This window comes from Myxine glutinosa, chromosome 5 (genome assembly GCF_964187855.1).
Source record: "Myxine glutinosa chromosome 5, kmMyxGlut1.1, whole genome shotgun sequence".
NCBI lineage: Eukaryota > Metazoa > Chordata > Myxini > Myxiniformes > Myxinidae > Myxine > Myxine glutinosa.
In genome coordinates this window covers 46,054,501-46,076,999 of record NC_136265.1, presented here as the reverse complement: position 1 = coordinate 46,076,999, position 22,499 = coordinate 46,054,501, and the positions used below count along the sequence as shown (strand labels likewise).

At 42.9% G+C, this 22,499-nt stretch overlaps 1 protein-coding gene across 1 annotated transcript in view; it reads left to right on the top strand.

Moving 5' to 3' along the window:
* The window catches only part of LOC144891944 (protein sidekick-2-like), a 206,098-nt gene that overhangs the window by 110,711 nt on the left and 72,888 nt on the right, over positions 1–22,499 (top strand). The window contains exon 5 of the mRNA XM_078777056.1: positions 2,646–2,796. Coding sequence (XP_078633182.1) covers positions 2,646–2,796 — 151 coding nt within the window. The remainder of the gene's footprint in view (positions 1–2,645; positions 2,797–22,499) is intronic.

Genomic DNA, 22,499 nt, shown 5'->3' with positions numbered 1-22,499 from the left:
GGCGAGGGTCTCCAATCTCTGATTGCTCTTTCTTGTTTACGTTCTGTATCCCACTGACAGGTTGGATCTGGATCTGAACCTGAACCAAAATCTAATCGCTTTTTTCTTGTTACCTACCCAGCTCATCCACCAAGTTTCATCTGATTCCACGCACAATTTTTGAGATATAGTGCTAAATTGTTTTTGGTCTCATCTCATGGGTGAAGAATCACTCAATAAATAATCGGATCCAAATCTTCATCAAAATGTAATCAATTCTTCCTTGTCAAACACTTAACTTGTCCACTTAGTTTCGTCCGAATCTGTCCATAACGTTTTGAGATGTCGTGCTATATATCGTTTTTGGCCCATTCTCTCAATGGTGAAGAATCAGTTTAAGACAGATAAACAGATAGATAGACAGACAGGGGTGAAAACATATCCCCCCCCCCCCCCCCCCAACCCCTTCAGTGGCCCCAGCAACCTTCAGTGGCAGAGGTAATTATACAAAAAAAAAGCAAATTTAAGACTTTTGAATATTTAAAAATTGCAATTGATGAGGCCGTGTCTTTGACGTGTCTGTCAAATTCTGATTCTGAAAATGGAATTTAATTAATTAATTATTAATTAATTGTTAATTTATTAGTGTGTGTGCGTGCGCTTATGTATTGTTAATATCCGGCTTCCTTCTTGGAACTACAGTGCAGTAATTGGTCTTTATTTTGATTCATTTTAAAACGAAACAGGTTGCACAGTTGAGGAGTATATCTAAAGAATACCCGAGGATCACCAAATCTATTCATCCTTGTGTGAGAAATTACCAAGAGATTCCCATTATTAGACGGTACATTTTTTTCCAGGGATGTAAAGTGCGGTTTGGTCAGAATGTAAGCCGGAACCAATTTTTTATGCATCTGAAGTCAATAGAGGGACATAACAAAGGGACACTTGGAGGAAGAATTGGGCATGGGGAAGATTTAGAGAGTAAGGGGAATGGGTGGAATACATTAGAGTTCAATGGGTAGGTATATCGGAGTATCATCAGCGTAGCAATGAAATATCGTATTGAAATGCCAAAAAAGTGTACCAAGTGGAATGTAGGTAACAAGGAGAGAGAAGTGGACCAAGGGACAAATATTAGGTCTTTGAGGATGGGTTTGAGGGTTGTGGAGTAGCGGCTGAAACGCGAATCCTATCCAGGTTCCTCCTGATGACTCCATCTTCGCTCTTTACTTATTCCGGTTCCTTCTGATGACTCCAACGCAGTATTTGGTTTTCCATTACTGACAATTCCCTGAATGGTATTTTGCTGCCCAACAAGAATTTATTCCAAAAGAAGGAAGAAATTGGAGGATCCAGAGCACGTTTCCTATAACACATCATAGTTTATCCTGAGAGTTAGCGAGCAGCAACTTGCTTGGTTATTAATTAAGATAGTCAATAAAATGAAGTCTTTTCCACTATATCTAGATGTTGCACGATTACTTCATCAGTACAACGTAACTGTTACCTTTTTTGTCCCCCGTCGCACCGTGGAGCGAAAGGGGGACTATGGTTTTCCCCTCCGTCCGTGTGTGCGTCCGTCCGTGCATCCGTGCGTGCGTCCATCCGTGTGTGCGTACGTGCGTAAGCAAAGGACCGAATTCTAATTTGGTGTGTGGGTGCAACCCACGTCAAAATCCAAGATGGCCACCGCCATGTATGTCTGAACCTTGTGAGCGGAATATCTTGAAAAATAAGCGAAGTACCAACTTCTAATCAGGTGTGTGGGGAACCCTATTGAAAATTAGGTCGCCACGTCAAAATCCAAGATGGCCGCCGCCATGTATGTCTGACGCCATATACGTCTGAAACTTGTGAGCGGAATATCTTGAAAAATAAGCGAAGTACCAACTTCTAATCTGGTGTGTGGGTGTACCGAGGCATAAGGAAGAACGCTATTGAAAATTGGGTCGCCACGTCAAAATCCAAGATGGCCGCCACCATATATATGTCTGAACCTTGTGAGCGAAATATCTTGAAATATAAACGAACTACTAACTTCTAATCTGGTGTGTGGGTGTATCTACGCATAAGGAAGAACGCTATTGAAAATTGGGTCGCCACGTCAAAATCCAAGATGGCCGCCTTGCGTCTTCCACTTTGTCAACTCACATCACTTCACCGACGGGGGACCTAGGCGTAACGCTTGTTCTTGTTGCAGCATTCAGGTTTGGGTGACAAATGTCTGGCATTTGGAATAGATGAGAATGATACATTGGTGAAAAAACCCCAAAAATGCCTTGAAAGTTGATCCACCTCGATTTTATTGTTCAGGCCTTACAAAATCCGAGGAACTAAACTTGGAGGCTATCAACATGTATTTACTGGTACATGCACAGAAATATTGCGCTTCTTGATCTCACTGTAAAAATAAAATGAAATAAAATAGAAAACTGTAATTGCATTGCATTTAGCCAGACTTTTCTAGGAATAAAAAAAAAATAGCAAGTCTGTTCTGCCTTGGCTGCCTTAGCAGTAAATTGGTCTTGTATTTACAAAAAAATCTCGGCAGGTTGACCCCGTCTTGTAAAGCTTGCTCCTAAATTATGCATGAAAAGAAGAATTTGTCAGCTTGGAATTCTGCTGCACGGTCCTTTGTCTGACCTTTTGCATTTATGTTGCAGGCTGCGCGTACGACAGGGCACTGCTGTGGCGGTTAGTGAAGCCAGCCCTGCCACCCGGTGGGTGCAAACCTTGCCTGCGCCACCCGACGTGGCCCCGCGGAACATCACCGTACGGACCGCTGGGTCACGGAGTATCTGGGTTCGCTGGGCGGTAAGTACAGGTCCAGGTTCCATGACTGGTTTTGATGTTGCTTGTGCAACAGGATTCGATTCACCATCTCGAGGTATGAGGATTGATTCTGAATTTCATGAAATGTTCAATTATTGCAAGGACAACAGTGCCATTCAAATCCGTACTGGTATTTTATTAGTTATTTTTATGCCTCCGCCCCTGAAGGTGGCCGGGGCCATTATGTTTTCGGGTTGTCCGTCCGTCCGTCCGTCTGTCCATCTGTCCGTCCGTACGGGCTAAACCACGTTTTTCTTAGCAACCATATGTCCGATTGAGACGAAACTTTCAGTGTAGGAGTGACACCCATGCAGAATGTTTCTATGATAATTGTGATGTCATAGGTCACGTGGTATGGCAGCCATCTTGGATTAAATGCAAATAATTAAAAAATATTTCTTGGAAACCGCTGAATGGAAAAAACTTCAACTTGGCACATTGTCACGTACTCCCAATGGGAAACAAAAGCATGATAATGATAACATCATAGGTGAAGTGGTATACCAGCCAAAAATGTTTTATTTGAATTGCTTATCCTAAAAATCAGAAATTGCATGCACATGATCTATGACCCATTTGTATTGAAATATTAAATTTATGACATCATCGGTCACTGTCCATCCAAACATATATATAGGCTACATATATCGAACATGATTTGGCAGCCATATTGGATTTAACCTAAAACCTTTAAAAAAACATCTTCTCCCAAACCATCAAATCGATTGACTCGAAACTTTACGTGTGTCATTGACTAGGCATGGCGATTAAAAGATGATCACAAAAACATCATTGGTCACATGGTATGACAGCCATATTGGATTGAAGGAAAATATTAAATAATTATATCTCTGAAACCGCTTACCCTATTGATGCAAAATTTTACAAATATCGTTTAACACCACTGTTGCATATAGTTTGAAAATGATGATGTCGTAGGTCATGTGGTTTGGCAGCCATCTTGTATAGAAAAACGAACCTTATCCAATCAACACGAAACTTCACAAACGTGATCCCCTACCCATACATATGCAGAGTGTACATTTTTTTAAGGTTATATTTCATGTGGTGTGGCAGCCATTTTAGCTTGAAAGCCGATATTTAAAAAATTCCCTTCTCTGAAACTGCTTCACTGATCAATGTGAAACCTGTCATGGCTGGTGAAAATGTTATTCTTGAAGACATCTGAAGGGATTTAAATCAAACTTGTTTATTTTTAGGACAGTGAACGAGGGCTTCTACCTGTTGTGGGACTTTGCTGAGGGATATTGGTGACACGGTCGCATTGTTCTAGTTTTTATTACATTTTATTTTATTTTATTTTTTTAATAATTAAGATTTTGATAGATAATATTATTCTGGGACACCAACTTATTATCTCTCATAAACCCACATAATTTCTACCCCCCGCTTTCCAATCTGCTTTTCCTTTCTTTGATCTTCCACTTTACCACCACTAATCCCGACCTTCTCTTATTTTCTCATTGATTTTCCTCTTTTTGGGGCCCTCCAGCTTTTTTGGAACACTTATGACACCACCTAGCACATTACTGCTTGAAAATGTTCTAAGAACGAGATGCTCACAAAGAACGAAATGTGATCCAACACGAAACAAACATTCTTTTTATTTTTCAAAATATATGTACATATGATTAATAAGAAAATGTAGTTTCATTTGTTTATGCATGCCTTGTTTTACTCTCAAGTGGGAGGTCTTTAACTTTTTTTTTTCCTTTTTTTTTTAAAAAGAGGTGCTGTCATAAGATGGCCACTGAGCCAGAAACGTGTCAATGAATCGATTCCCTTCTCGAGAGGTGGATGGCATTGATTGAGCTTGTCCACTTCATGACGGACACCTTGGGATCATAGAGGTCCACCAACTTATGTTAGCAGACGGGATACACAGTTAACATCCGCCCGAGAGACAGAGCCTCATTGATTTTATTCGTCTCGTGTGCGAAACACCGGGATGATAGTTTATAGTTGAGTTGAGATTTAAACCATGGCTAATTATAACCAGTCCAGAGGTGAGCGTATGTTTGATACATACATGTAATATGTACCTTACTATTAATTTGCAATTGGTCACTGGCTTTGACACCAATACTATTTTCATTATGGACCCAAGTCATCAAAAAGCGACATATATCGACCAAAAGGTTTCATATGGAGCACCTCGCTGCCATTAGAGCATTTAAATTGCATCAGATGTGGCAATAAATGTGAATTGTTGATCCCAGCTTGCCGGCTTGATGGCAGAAGATGCCATTTGCATTTTTATCGCTTCCATCCCTGCCCCGATTAGAATCCCTAGCTGGCTTTTACGCAACCTTGCCCTTTGACCTTTTGATGTACAAAAAAAACAATGAGCTTCCAGCTTTTGATTGGTGAACCAATTCAGTGACCCAATATGCAAATTCTTAACATTTTTGGGCAATCGGATGAAAATTGACAATTTTATGCAACCTCGCTCTTTTGACCTTTGAATTGACCTTTGAATTTGACCTTTTGACCTTTGAATCCTGGTGTTGGGCTAGCGGCTAGGGTGCCAGCTTAGGATCCAAGGATCCTGGGTTCGAATCCCGGTCGATCGCTGAATTAACGCCAGGGGGGTTGACTCAGCCTGTCATCCTTCCGAGGTCGGCTAATTGAGTACCAGTTCACTGGTAATTCCCTGCTTGTCGTAAAAAGGTGACAAACAGGGTTGGCGGCAGGAAGGGCATCCGGCCGTAAAACATTGCTTCAAAAAGGGGACCAAAAAACAACAACAACCACGGTCCCCGAAAAAGGCCAACCCCCGCTTTGCGGGGAAAATGGCCTCTAAACGGTGGTTTTTGCTCTATTGACCTTGTCATCTAAAAAAAATACAATCAACTCCTACCTTTTCATTGGTGAACCAATTCAGTGACCCAATATGCAAATTCTTCAGAATTCAGGTCAATCGGATGAAAATTGATGATTTTATGTGACGCTGACCTTTTACATTTTGACCTTTTGACCAAATTATTAATTTGCCTTCTCCATATTCTCATAATGAAGCTTTGTTGAAAATTTGATGACAAAACTCAAATGGTAAAATGTTATGGCCTGGACAGACAAGCACACACACACACATACACACACGCACACACACACACACACACACACACACACATATACACACACGCACACACACACACACACACGCACACACACAGACACCCAAAACACAGACAGATGGAAGTGATTCCAAAACCCCGTCTCCTGTGCTAACAAGCATTCTGTGACTATTTTCCCCTTTCTTTCAGGGTGTTGGTCGAATGATGGCATTCCTCCATGTGGATATATTCATTGCATCAGTTTCATGCAAACTCGAATATTCCATATGTTTCTCGACAGTTTCAATCCATGACATTTTAGTTCGTCCTCTTGGCTTTGTTCCTTCTACCACGAGCTTTATTGCTTTCTCTCCATCTTTATCTTTCTGACCTTCGTTGCGCATGACCATACATATCAACCAAGTCTTCTGTTCACAAGTTATTCTTCACTCGTACTGATTGTGAATCTCTTCCTGATTTCTGGGCTCGGAATGCTTTCTTTCAGAGATAATCCATTCATCAATCGGATCATTCCCGTCTTTGTTCTTTCCATTCTTTTTTTACATCTTCAATCCGCATTGCCCCGTATGTACTTTCCACACGTAAATACCGACCTGATTGCAGGCTCTATGAACTCTTTAAATCATAAAAATTATATATTTTTGCAGACAATTAAATATTTCCATGCTTCATTATACCACCTGGATATCTCCATTTATTCCAGGCTGACTTTATTCTTCATCTAACAGTCAATTCTGCTCCTCCTGATCATGTCTCAAAGGTAACAGAACCTTTTGCCCTTTTCTAAATCAAATTCCGAGGTGAACATTTCTTTTCGTTCATCTTCTTTCTTGAACAATTTTTCCTTATATATTTTGCATTTGAAAATCCCAGGTTTTGTTACCAAATTTCCAGTGAAACCACTGAACCACTTGTTACACAATGTATAACACTGCCAACACTTAATAGTGGGGCGGCTTAGCCCAAATATTCAAAAGAATTGTGCATTTTGTGAAACAAGCACCAAATTTGGCACAAATGTACATTAATATGTTGCGAACATTTTCAGATATTGGGCCACTTGAAATTCCGTAATTTTTTTTTTCAAATTTTTTCAAATTTCGTAATTTCAAATTTTTCGGGTGACACCGTCACAAATTCGGTCTTCGAGGCCGGCCGATAGGCAAAGTGTGACCGGAAGGGACGAGGTTCTCCTGACCACGTGGCCCTCGATCTGGGAAGCGAGAGGCGTTCCATTAGTGGACGCGCCCCTCACGCCCGACTTTTGGGCGGCCCCGGCAGGCCGTTTGTTTTGACGTTCCGTGACAGGCCCCGCACCCCCACCTCCGGGCCGACCGGAAGCTTGTGCTGAGTACATCATACCTGAACAACTCAGTGAGGCAGAACACAGCAGTGCACACCAGGGTGACCCCTTCAGTGCATAAACCAATTAACCTGTCCACTGCAGGGCATATAGAAATGAAGTTATTTTCTGCATATAATAATAATATAAGTTCAGTTCTATATAACAATTTCTGTTATCACCACTACCACTACAACTACCACTACTACAAGCTTTGTCTGGAATTTTGTGGACTAACAGACAAACAGACATACAGACAAGCTGGGATCAAAACATTACCTCCTTCCACCATTGAGTGTAGAGGTAAACATCATGGAAATTATATCATGCCCTAGATTTAATTCATGCTTACCCGTGTATTTGCTTCACTGGTTCACAAGGTCTTTTGCATCTATCTATAATTCCAGTAATCTCTGTGTGTTTGTTTGTTTGTACGTTTGTTTGTTTGTACGTTTGTTTGTTTGTACGTTTGTTTGTTTGTCTGTGACCGCTGTTTCTCGACAACCACGGGTCCGATATACTTGAAACTTGCCAGGTATATTGCTGGGGACCCGAGGATGTGCCTTTTCAAGGTTTCATATTAATCGGACAATTACTTACCGAGCTATGTCCAAAAAACGATTCAACCAATCAGAGAGCAGCGAGCTATCGCGTGTGCCGAACGTGGCGAACACACTCTGCCTCGGATGGCACATTTGAGAGCGTATTCATTTATTTCCCGTCGGCAAACTATGTTGGCGCTATGTTGGCGTTAAACGATGTTTTAAAACTAATTAAAACCCCGGGGGGATTGTCACTGTACTCGCAAGCCGTTCGCCGTTCGCTTTGGCGTTGCGAATGGACCAAAACATTTCATGGACCAAACCATTTCATGTAAAGCGTTCACCGTTCGCTTTGGCGTTGCGAATGGACCAAAACATTTCATGGACCAAACCATTTCATGTAAATAGAGGGGGGGGATATAATTTTAGATATATATATAGTACGGGCATGCCCTAGTACATGTAATTCAGACTCTCGTCTTCATTGCTGACCACACAATGTTCGCAACATATTAATGTACATTTGTGCCAAATTTGGTGCTTGTATCACAAAATGCACAATTCTTTTGAATATTTGGGCTAAGCCGCCCCACTATATCGGCCGGCCTCGAAGACCGAAATTGTGACGGTGTCACCCGAAAAATTTGAAATTACGAAATTTGAAAAAATTTGAAAAAAAAAATTACGGAATTTCAAGTGGCCCAATATCTGAAAATGTTCGCAACATATTAATGTACATTTGTGCCAAATTTGGTGCTTGTATCACAAAATGCACAACAGGTTTGCTATGCTGCTACACTATAAGTGAATTCCATCCAAATTATTTTCCGTAAATTGAACAAGAGCATCATTGTCCACTTCTTCGCCACTCACCATAACCTCTTTTTGATGAATGTTGATGTGCAAACGTTTCTCCTCTGTATATTTTACTTATTTTTCACTTTCAACATTCAGCATGAAGTCCTCGGCATACAATAACTCGCATGAAATCACAACCTTTCATTCTTTGTCAATTATTCCATATCACTATTACAAAGTGACAAAGTGTGGAGGACTTAAAGTGGATCCCTGGAGACACATACATACACACACATACATGTACAGTATATGTGTGTATATATATATATATATATATATATATATATATATATATATATACACAGTGGATATATATATATATATATATGTATGTATGTATATATATATATATATATATATATATATATATATATATATATATATATATATATATATATATATATATATATATATATATATATATATATATATATATACATACATATATAGAGAGAGATATATATATACAGACTTGGCATTTAATATGGAATATTTTTTTTGTGGGGGTGAACTTACTTTTCAAGATGTCTTAGAACCAAAAGTTCATTGGAATTATGTTGAAATTATTCTAGATTTTGTTAATGTGACCTTTAAAAGAAACAAAAACCACATTTGACATTTCGAAACAAATAAATTGATCCTTGAAAGTGATGTAAACTGATATCGAACTCAATTCATGGACAGTACTGTGTTAAACTTCTGTACGTTTTCCAGAAGTATCTCTTTATTTTGTACATTAGCCAAAATTTTTTTTAACAAAAACAAAAGTTAAATTACGACTGGGATTACGGACAGTAAAATTACAGTTCAGTACTTCGTGTAACCCCCACGAGCATTCAGGAGAGCACGTACACGTTGAGGCATGCTGTTCATGAGATTTGCCAATGTTTGGACAGGAATCGCTTGCCATGCAGTGACAATAGCCTGCTGCAATTCACGCACAGAGGTCAGCTGCTGGTCCAAGTGGTCGATTTGACACATTAATTCTGCCCACATGTTCTCTATCGGATTCATATCCGGGGACATGGCAGGCCACTCCATATGCTCTACACCACGGTCAGCAAGAAAGTGTTGGATCATGCGAGCACGATGAGGCCGTGCATTGTCATCTTGGAAGACAAAGTTTCCTCGAAAGGCTGCACGAGCAAATGGAAGCAATGTTTCTTCCAGAATGGCCCTGTACTTGAACTGGTTCAGGTTTCCATTCAGAACAACCAGGTCAGTTTTGCCCCCTGCATGAAAAGCAGCCCAAACGGTCACCCCACCACCTCCAGCTTGGACTCTTTGCACTATACAATCTTTGTTGTAGGCTTCATGCACTTGTCTGCACACTCAGACGTGGCCATCTTGACGATAGACCAGAAATCTAGACTCGGCACTGAAGATCACGTGATTCCAGTGTCCTGGCTGCCATTGACGGTGCTCTCTGGCCCACTGCAATCGGCGCTGGCTGTGTTGTCTGGTCAGGCGTGGCTTTCTCAGGGGACGCCTGGCATGATAGCCTGCTTGAACCAGTTGTTGGTTGACTAGCCTTCTGGATACAGGCACATTTGTCAGTTGCTACCACTCAGCCCTAAGCCGATTAGCTGACTTGGTACGGCCATTGCGGACTAACTGGTGCAGCTGATGATCATCCCTCCTTGTGGTTCTGTGGGGACGTCCTGGCCTCGGTATTGGAGTAGGGACACCCCACTGAGCATTTCGTTTCAGGATCTTTGACACCTGACCTTGAGTGATGCCATACTGCCGAGCAATAGCACGCTGTTTCATGCCGTAATTTCGTAAAGCCGCCACTCCATGACAAACAGCATTGTCGAGTTGACGGACCATCTCCAGATGAAGCGGCAATAACTTTTGGAGACGTGCAGCAGTTGTTTTCCACTAATACAGAATGCAACAACCCTTGTATACCCGACTGTGAAGCCAATCATCAAATGCACCTGTCCGTACATTTTGCCACGCCACCTGTGATATAATCCTGTTGTTGACTTCTTGCTGCGACAGACAATCAGTGACATGGTTCTTTTAACAAATAAATCACCAAAGTGTAAAAGAAACTCACCAGATTGATATACTGAGTTAAGAAAGTAAACCCAAGTCAAGAAAAAAAAATATTCCATATTAAATGCCAAGTCTGTATGTATGTATATATATGTATATATATGTATGTATATATATATCAAAATGTGGAGCCTAGCAAGCTCCAATTATCCAATCTCCAATGGATAAAAAATCCTGCCATGCACAGACCAAAGCGTCGCTTCCTCCCCAGAAACCTGAAGGCTGAAGCACATGGTCAATCAAGCCACACACAACCACAAAGGGCCAGAATGCATGGTCATACAATTGGACCCCTCTTCCACAGGAGTGAGAACCCATGAATCCAACACCATGCCGCTCCTGTGAGAGCTTATCTGTTCTTGTCAGGACGGCATAGCATATGAACATCTAACCAATGAGATCCAAAATCATCATTAAATGATAATGGTGCCTCCTGGCTGTGATGGTGAGCATTTGGCACAAATTTTGTCTCTCATGGTGAAAACTGCATAATCCACAAAGAACAACAAGCCTGTCTGCCACCCAGACCATCATTCCCACCAATGCAGTCCCAACCACAGGGCACAGAGCAATCAACGGCATCAACCACTAAAATGTAATGGGATGAGCGCTACCCCAATCTCCTGTGGACACCAGTCCGACCAAAGCATTGCCTCCAACCTGAAGACCTCAGCCTGGCCACTCTTGTGAAAACAAGACCAAAAGTCTAACAGTGGCCTAGCCGGGCTTGTTTGATACTTTAGTTGAAGAGGATAGTATGACCTGGGTGGAGGTACCAGTTATCAAATATTGTAAGTATTAAATTATTTTGAAGTACTCTGAGTCTCAAGCTGTCTGTCACCATGGAAATGAGGAGATTGCATTGAGACTGGTTTATTCTATATGTTTGGCTCAACAATGAACTAACCATACACCGCTTCAATCCACTAACTTTGCAGTCATGACAAAGGAGTTAAAGTGTTACGATTATATTTACTATATTATTATTATTATTTATGTTATTATTATTACAAAAACGATGTTACTGTATTATTAAAACGAGGCTAATGCCTTACTCCCACGATAATTAGTACACCTCTTCTCATCGAGTCATCCATGAACCATACACCGCTTCAACACAGTAACTTTGCAGTCACGACAAAGGGATTAAAGTGTTACGCTTATATTTACTATATTATTATTATTAATGCCATTATTATTATTATTACAAAAAACGATACTACTGTATTAAGAAACCTGGGCTAATTTGTCCGAAGCTGCCTGAAGGTAAGGCATGAAGCCTAAGGCCTATATGTAGTGTCGTTGGAAGGCCCGTAATGCCGATGCTTTCGATATTTGATGGTCATTTTAACAATCGGTGTTTTGTATTTCACACTGAATGAAAAATCTGAAGGTAGAGCATGGCGATATATGACAGGTTCGACGATATGTTCGGCCTGAATGGCATATCAATCAAAATGGCAGTGTGTGGAGTCAGCTGTCCTATGCCTTAGTCACATCACATTACCCTTGTCATGTGACCAGATTCTCAGCTCGGATTGGTGTACGTTTGTTAGAGCTATCTGTACACCGAAAACTGAAGCAAAGATCAATTCGGCTTTCCCGGCTGATGGCGGTTGGCCTCTCTCAACGATCCGCCACTAAATTGGTGATCGTGTGGTTGGAGGATTTGACCTCGAGTCCACCCCTAGACAACCATAACATTGGTTCTGAGCTCAATGAGCATTATATTTTGGCATCTTTACTCTGCAAGAGGCCCTTCTGGGGCTGCAGTCATGATGTAGTCGTCTCGGTATTGTCACGCCATTCGTCAAGGTTAGAGAACTTAATCGTCTTCATAGAACTTTTGGCCGCCAAAAATAATCATGATCGCCTCCTGGATTTCACCATTGGCACACCTGAGCACAAGACGATGAGAGTCACGTGACCTTCCATGAACACAATCACTCCCTGATGGAGCTGGTGTTTCTTGTTTTTATGGCAGTATAATTAGAGAGGTGCCTGTGGGTTTTTGTCATTTACGGTCTATCTATATAATAATAGCGTAAGGACTCGACTTTGTTATCCCTTTTACACCGCACCCAGTGACCCGATGCCCACGGCACTAATGGATTTACGATCTACGAACCGCGCTCTTTGTTTATCACGTACAGCCATACTCGAAAAATCTGAATTAGCCGACGCTGGGGCCCAAAAGCATCCGATTAACTGCCGATACGACGCCATCTTACGACACCATCATATTGGCGTCTGCTGGGCGAAGGCGAAGCAAGCCGTCCGCTGATTGGACAGGCAAAGGCGAAAGCAAGCCGTCCACTGAGTGGACAATCCAGAGCATGCATTTGTGCCGGTGTCGGCGATCGTTGTTCATATACGCACTCTTCATTCTCATCTTTCTTCCTAACACCCCTATGCCATCCATAATGGTACACTCTATCCATACACCACATCCTCCCTTCCGTGGATGTTCCACGGGTTTCGGCTAGTATACAATGAGTAGTAGGAAGTCGTTTATCGTTTACAGATGCTGTACAATTGTTACAGTGTATATTTTAAAGCGTTGCACATTTACATATAAATTTGAACCTCAGTATCAGGCACTCTGGTTATAACAAGCATTCAGAATATGTTTTCGCCAATACATAATTCCCCGTATTCATGATTAGGCTGGCAGAATGGCCTACATTTATCATGAGACATTTATGATGAAGTCTTTGTACTTTAATACAAACGAATTAGGGGGCATCTCCATATATTTACTCTAAAAAATTTCTTCCTTGGCATTCACTTCTTAATTCAAAGAGCATGCGTGAAGAAAATTCCAGGCAAACAACAAATTGAGAAAAATAATGCCTCGACTTCTAAGTAGCATAGCAAACCAAGACGAACAAACAAAAAACAAACGTCCGACATCCCAGAAGTAAAACAGAAATAATTATCGACTAAAGATATCAAAGTGAACGCCTTGTGTTTTGGGAGCAAAACAATGGATAAAGAGCTTGTAGGAGGGATCAAAAGAGGAACCTTGTGTGTGGCAGAACACTCCAAACGGGCAAGTCCTCAAATCTGGAATCTCAAATTTCAAAGCCTACCGATAACGAAGGGCACATCATTCCGAAATGTTGCGTTATTGGCTGAGATATTTTTTTATTCAAGAATATACTACGGAAACTATAAAGAATATCAAAAAAATGGCCGTTTGTCGTGTTTTATATATTATCCCGGAAAATTGTACGCATATCCATAATCTTTAAATCAATTCACATCCTCTTGAAGTCTGCCCGAATGTCCATGGGGTTTTTTTAATATCTTTTTAATTTATCTTGAGAAATCCTCTCCACAGTTACGCTTTGTCCTTTGTGAAATGTTTCTTGTTCACAAAGCCGAGTGAGGCGACCCTTGACTTCTCTAATCCTCCATGAAAATCCGACTGATTAAGTCAATACAGACAGAAGTATACCCTCCAGGAATGGCAACGCCACTGTTACCCTCGCCAGAGGAGAGGGTATTGCATTTGAGTCTGTTTGTTAACGGTACTTGGAAAAATGGAAGATTTTTCAATTATATTGGTCGGTTGAGTTTGTGGTGTCTGTTTGTCTGTCACTCACCTACAGGTCACAATTCTAAACGGATCGTCATGAAACTTCACTAAGTTGTAGAGGTCGTCACAATTGAGAAGCCTATTGATTTTGAGGTCAAATGGAGGTCAAATTTCTAAAATCGCCATCTTTCATCCAATTTAATTGAAAATTGACCGATATTTGCATACTGGGTCACTGAATTGGGAAACCATTTTGAGGTCAAAAGGTCAAAGGTCAACTCAAGGTCAAACTTCCTAAATCATCAATTTTAATCCGATTGACCCGAGCTTTGATTAAGATTGTCAATTATAATCTATAGTATAAAAGGAGCTATGTCTGTCTGTTTGTCGTGTTATAACTTGACAACGGATTAACGGATGTCAATAAATGCAACTACCGTGGATTCAAGTAACTGCCGGGAGTGTTTGTGATCCAATTTTATTTGTTTTTTTTTATGGGTAGATGGACATGTGTGTCAAAACTGCAAATGCCAACACCGTGTCTGTCTGTCCTCTCCTTGTTATGATGTCATAACATCATAAAATGTCACCGTGTCTGATAACCAACACAGTGTTATGATAGCATAACACCGTGTTGGTTATCCCTGCACGGAGAGCAGGATCTCCCAGGAATCTTCTTTTTTCTTCTTCCTCTATAGATTAGCCATCGCAGCAAAGATTGGTATTTCCGTCAGCCAAGCTGACGGGTCTTATATTCTAGTCTTAATGAAATAGACAATTTGATGTTTCCACGGCAACTTTTATTTTGGAGATAGGTGGATTTTGCACGTATCATGCTCTGCTTGACATCTTCTTGTTTGTTTGTCTGTTTGTACAGAACGTGAGTATTCTTTGCTCTGTAACTGTTGGTCCAATTGCCAAGACATTTTCAGCATAGGCGCCTTCCTCCTGTATAATTTGTTAATGATAATTATGACGTCATAGGTCACGTGGTATGGGCGCCATCTTGGAAAAACCGAAAAACTTTGAACCTCTATTTCCAAAACCGTTCCCTGGAAAAAAAATTGAACCATGGCTCACTGGCAAGTACTCCCTTTGGGGAACAACATATATTCATGATGTCATCGGTGCCTTCGTTATGATGTCATAAATAGACAAGTAGAACACTTGATCCGATCAGTTTGAAATTTATTGAGCGTGATCTACACAACAATTGTATGGGAGAATTAAATTGATGACATTGGTCATGTGGTTGGGCAGCCATATTGGATTGAACATCAATCTACGTCGACAATAAACCACACAAGCACGGCAGCTAATAAACACCACACAAAATACACCACACAAACCCGTCCTCGCGAGGGTCTGCAATCTCTGAATACTCTTTCTTGTTTAGATTCTTGTATTTTTGTTTGAAAACCAAGGGCGGGAAAATTATGCAATACACTGTTTCATTTTAGATTGCACCTTGTGCAATGTACACGTCATCCGCAGTATTGACCCGCTGACCTCATTGCAAACCTTTTTATCGCCTGGAACTGTCGAGGCTGCTGTTACTTGTTCCCAAAGCCATGTGACGAGATTGATCCGGGATTGAGGGAAGTCCTTCCTTTTATCAAACGGCCTGATGTCAGACCATCATTTTGGATTTATACCAGGTCACTCTACCCTGGACATGCTGCTTCTGCTCTCCAAAAAAGGAATGGATGCCTTCAATGTCAAATGTGGGATCAGGGTCGTCTCTCTAAACACATCTACAGCATTCGTTACAGTCTGGCACCTCGCCTTGCTCTCCAAACTCTCTGTCGATGGCATCCAAGGCCGACTCCACACACGGCTTACTGCCTTCCTCTACTCTCATAGCCATCGTGTGGCTCTCAACGAGATCCTCTCATCTCCTCACTCTGTCATGTCTGGAGTGCCCAAAAGCAGTGTTTTGGGCCCAGTTTTGTTCCTAATCTTCATCAACGATCTTTCCAATTTCCTGAAAGATCCTGCTTGTCTTTTTGTTGATTATTCAACCCTCTGTCGTAGCATTGCTCATCACTCAGATTGGAATGCAACAGCCTCTTTCCTCTAAGTAGACTTTGGTAGGATCACGAACTCTCCCATTTACTTCCGGAAGAATCCTCTTGAAGTTCAGTCACTCAAACTGTTGGGTCTCACGATCAGCTCTGATCTTTCTTCGGCAAACCACATTTATAAGTTGGCCTCCAAACTCAGTCGCTGAAGGGACATCCTCCGCACTGCAACATACTGCTCCCCCTTCTGGGCTGGCACCCCTGCCACGCCGTGGAAACCAAGGCCTTCAAGATCATTGGAATCTCTTGTGCTGAACCTGAGACTCTGGGTCTATCACATTCACATCTCGGACAAGTCCGTGGTTTCTGTCTTCTACCACATTCTTTCTGGTCTTGCACCCTTTGCGCTTTCTGTCCCCGGGTCTGCCAGTAAGCCCCTTTTAGTGAAACACCCAAAATACAGATTCACTACTCACCTCCATTCATTCACTCCTGATTTTTTGCCACATTTGGAACCATCTTCCTCAGCATCTTCAATCTCATTCTAACCTCTAGGACTTCAAGTCAGCTGCTCACCACCATCTCAAGTTGTTCCCCATCCACAACCATGATCTATTCTGCCCCCATTAACGCTCCCCAAGCGCACCTCTTTCTCAAGTTTCCAGTTTTTCCTTCCACTTCTGTGATGGAGAGTTCATGGCTGTATTCACCTTGTTCATCCCATATTTCCTCCCCTTACCCTCATTATTCCCCACATCCCATATTTCTCCAAGTCTCCCTCTATTTACTCCCTCAACCCTGTTGTCCATGTGTCCCCCTCCACCTCCTATCTTTCTACTGTTATTAACGCACAGGTTGTAAACCTGGTGCGTTATAGCGTTTGCCTGGGAATTTCGGGCGCTCAAAAGTGAAGCTAGTTTCTGTCACCCATTTCTGTCGCTCATTTCTGTCGCTCATTTCTGTCGCTCAGATGTGTAAACATGACGTCATCAAATCTATATTTATAGGATAGGTTATAGGAGATATATATGTTATAGGATAGGAATATAGGACCCAAATGACCCAGAGGACCCAAATGACCCAGAGGACCCAAATGACCCAGAGGACCCAAATGACCCAGAGGACCCAAATGACCCAGAGGACCCAAATGACCCAAATGACCCAGAGGACCCAAATGACCCAGAGGACCCAAATGACCCAGAGGACCCAAATGACCCAGAGGACCCAAATGACCCAAATGACCCAGAGGACCCAAATGACCCAGAGGACCCAAATGACCCAGAGGACCCAAATGACCCAAATGACCCAGAGGACCCAAATGACCCAGAGGACCCAAATGACCCAGAGGACCCAAATGACCCAGAGGACCCAAATGACCCAGAGGACCCAGAGGACCCAAATGACCCAGAGGACCCAAATGACCCAAATGACCCAGAGGACCCAAATGACCCAGAGGACCCAAATGACCCAGAGGACCAAAATGACCCAGAGGACCCAAATGACCCAGAGGACCCAAATGACCCAGAGGACCCAAATGACCCAGAGGACCCAGAGGACCCAGAGGACCCAAATGACCCAGAGGACCCAAATGACCCAGAGGACCCAAATGACCCAGAGGACCCAAATGACCCAGAGGACCCAAATGACCCAGAGGACCCAAATGACCCAAATGACCCAGAGGACCCAAATGACCCAGAGGACCCAAATGACCCAGAGGACCCAAATGACCCAGAGGACCCAAATGACCCAGAGGACCCAAATGACCCAGTGGACCCAAATGACCCAGAGGACCCAAATGACCCAGAGGACCCAAATGACCCAGAGGACCCAAATGACCCAGAGGACCCAGAGGACCCAGAGGACCCAGAGGACCCAAATGACCCAGAGGACCCAAATGACCCAGAGGACCCAAATGACCCAGAGGACCCAAATGACCCAGAGGACCCAAATGACCCAGAGGACCCAAATGACCCAGAGGACCCAAATGACCCAGAGGACCCAAATGACCCAGAGGACCCAAATGACCCAGAGGACCCAAATGACCCAGAGGACCCAAATGACCCAGAGGACCCAAATGACCCAGAGGACCCAAATGACCCAGAGGACCCAAATGACCCAGAGGACCCAAATGACCCAGAGGACCCAAATGACCCAAATGACCCAGAGGACCCAAATGACCCAGAGGACCCAAATGACCCAGAGGACCCAAATGACCCAGAGGACCCAAATTCTATGTATGTTTCTATGATGATGTATGTTTTGGTGAAAGTACATAATGTGAATACTAGTAGCAATTTTACAAAAACCATGGCATAATTTCAAATCTTGACCCGAGATGATAATTATGCTACATCATAATTTCCATGTGCCAACCTGGGCGGAATCCAAGTGGATTCACTTGACTTGTTTTCATTCTGTTACGTCCTGACCCATTCTGTGTTCTAGCTCCTCCATGAGCCTCGACACAAGACAAAAAATGGAATTTGAGGGAAATAAGTGAAGGGAATGTCCAAGCACCACAATGCATCACAAACTTGCAAATTCACTACCGTACCAAACCAAACAACCCCGAGCCTCATCCCAAAATGCCAGTAGTACCTCCGTTGGTATGGACACCTCCAACACACCTACCATCTTACCAGGTGTATCACTTCAATCCAAACTAAGCTGGCTGGCGCCACCCTAAAGGCCACCCCAAAACAAGAGGGTCTGAGACAATCAGACAGGATCTAACTGCAGCCAACAATATCCTGATCCTTGCACCTCGACTCTTCAGAGACTGGAAAGTATGGAGGAATATTAATATCCTGGAAGTGCCCACGCTGAACCATCAGCAAGGCTCTTAAGTCGGGTCAATTAAAGGGAGAGCGGAAGAAAAAGGGAAAGGAAGTTGGGAGCAGACATACGAATTGAGGGATGTTGGTAGGGAGAGGTGGACACTGTACCATTTGATGCAGGTTAAAAATACATTCTCCCACTTGTATTGTGGCAAGTACAAGTCCAGTCAAAGTGCTGAATAATTCCAATTTGGGATTTGTCCATCTGTTCTTCGAGACAGTATAACGATGGCCGAAACAGGTTTTATTCACCATTAACCACCAGATGACTTCTCCCATTCTTTAAGGCTGCGAGCAGCTGTTGTACCCTTAAATTTGAGGCCCACTAAATGGTTCATTGCCTTCAACGATCCAAGGAAGCCAGCTGCTGTGGCCTCCAGCTATAAAGAACATCGCTGTACATTAGATCACATTAAGGTGAATTGAGGGTGAAGTTACTCCAAGCAGAATTTCACACCTCCATCAACAAAGTGGGTAAGAGATGGCTAAACATATAATGGGATCATGCGCAATGTCAGGGAGCAAATCAGTCATGGACTGCCACTTGTCTATCTTGGTCGTAAAACCATGGGAAGATAAGCAAGTGAACGAAGTTAAGGCATTTATTTTTTGTGCAGATAGGTGACGCAAGGAGAGATGCTAAGTCTTTAAATTCGATGCCGTAATGTGGTGGTCGGCAGTGTTTTAAGCATTCGGATTGCTTGTTTGAACCTGAGCTATTCTCGGCAGCATCGCCATGTTGCTTTTAGATTGTCAATAAACAGCTGGCACACTGATGACCTTTTCGTGAAGGGGTCTTCTGCCTGACCCCAACTCATCTTGTTTACATGAGATACCAAGCCACATAATTCTGATTGATTATGTGTGCCCTCACGGCAACTTAGGCAGCAACAACAAAAAAATCTACTACTTCTACTACTCTTCTAATTCCGATGCTCCATACCCCTGTTAGAGCGTCGGTGCTGCCGAAGCAGGTTTTGGCAAGGGTTACACTGGGTGGTTTGCCATTGCCTTCCCAGGGGTTTGGGATTTGCCACAGCAGGAATTTGGAATTTGACCAGGTCGATGATAGCTCAAGTGCTCTTCTCGGAGGACACTGTGGGATCCTTTAACATCTAGCAACTAATGCTGGTGGACGGGACGCCCAGTTTAATGTCCATCCAAGTGACGGCGCAAACATGGATGGATCACCCGAGATGTGGAACTCCAGGATGACAGTTTGTAGCTCGGCTAGGCCATCCTGCCAGTCTCCTACCACTAATGGATGGGAAAAATGGGTGGTGAGCAGGTGCCAATGAAGGTAAAAACCTGCACAGAGAAGCGATTAAAGTGATAGAGGTGTGTGTTATCCCTCTCCCAACCTCGATTCATATGAGCATCGTTGGCTGCAGGTGCAGTAAATGCAACGTGGTCTGATGCACATGGGCACAGCAGACTGGCCAGGTCGTCGGTATGATGATGGCTATCCATTGATGTCCGAAGGGCCGTCTGCAGATGCTGCGCAGTGATGCCTAAATTTGTGCCACCACTGACTTTCATTAGCACATTTATCCACGATGTAGCGCTGCCCAGGCTGACCTACAGGTGCGGTTTGATATCTGAGTTTTCTTCTCACAGCCTTAGCCTAAAGAGGCTTCCCCCACAAGGTAATGCGGATCTGTTACCATGGACAAGGAGCCCATACCAGGTACTGTCAGCAGGAGCCAGTTGAGCCTGGGACTCGCATAGGGCAGGGACGTTACTCCCAGAGGTAGCTGAAAAACAGCTACCCTGCTACCTACTACTAATAAAACGATTACGACTACTACGACTTATTTTATGGCCCCATTATTCCCACCTATTTTGTGGGGTCAACCAGGGAACGATTTTGACCCATTTATTTCAGGGTTCTGCTGATCAGGCCTGACGCTTGACTAGTGGAAAGAATTTGTGCTTTGTTCAGGGTTGCTCGCCTACTCTGCAAAAAACAGTGCAACCATTAATGTCCACCAACAACCAGTGCTGGCAAACGGGTTCTCCGTTTCAATGCCCTCTCCTCCAAGATACTCACAATAGTACAAGACACTCACTCCTCTGGCTTAGCCTTTCTGTGAATTGGATTGAACACGTCACTCAAATTCTCCAAACGCTTCTCAGGCTCCCAGTACACTGATGGTAGCCATTTTAATTTTCATAATATCCTGCAAAGCCGAAAGATAAATGTATGCCTACCCCTAATTTTGACCTATTCACATGCTACACCATTTCAATAATGCTACCAAATAACGCAAATATTCTGGTAGTTCATGGCAGAGGATGAAGACTTTCAGCCTTCAAGCATTCTTCATATATATTCCTCAACTGTGGAACTCTCGTAGTCATCATTTTACGGCCGTTTCCATGCTTTCATATGCAAGCCATGATTCACCTAATGGCTGCTTCGCCAAAAGGCATATTTGAGGCTTGCTTTTTGTGGCCAGATGCCCTTCCTGATGCCATCACAAAATCAGCTGTGGAGCTAGCCTCTGTCTAAAGAGATACTCTGCAAGGCCGCAGGGGAATTTGCAATCAAAGTTTCCTTCTCTGAGGACCCTAGGACCGAGGTGGACTGCCTACCAAGTTTAAAGAGCTCCACCTACCCTGGTTGGATTGGTGAGTATCACAGCAAGTCCTCACAATGGAGGGCCATGCACACTCCACCTCTAGGGTACCAACCTGCTCCGAGATCCTCCAGGCATTTAGCAAGTGCCCTCAAGAGCACTGTTACTATGGTGCACCACTAGGAGTGGTCTGAAAGTCTTGGCAAGGGTAGAGGTTACGTACCGGAAGGAAGGGCTTACACACTCGGCCTTTTTTCACTCGCAGAGCTATCCGACAGCCGTAGCTAACAGTAACGAGTGGTAAACCATATGGCACGCTACTACAGCACTAGACGAGTACACCTGCCATGTGAAAACAAAAATAAAAGCTTGTTATCTGTACCTTTCAAAACCTGTGCAGCCCTATCATCTATAACAGTTTTAAAATCCTTTAAAATCCCATCTATTTACAGTTGCTTTTTCTTAATCTCCATTCTTCTCACTTTTTCTTTCTTTGCAAATTGCTTCAAGAGTTTACTTCCAAATAAGAGGCGCAACATAAGAAATCGATTGATTTATAGATGGAACATTTGTGGACAACGACCCCCAAAGAACCATAATGTTGGTTGAGATTGGCTGCAAACGACTCTGGTCAGCCCTAAAGTCTTTTGGGCCTGAGCTAAAATGTCGTTTGGGTCTGCTGCACAGGTTCAAGATCCTCTGCAATGATGTCATGCTCCACAATCCTAGACCACATGCATGCACCACCATCAACGCAATTGCAGTGTTCGCCGAATACATTTGACCGTATTGGCGGATTAGACTCA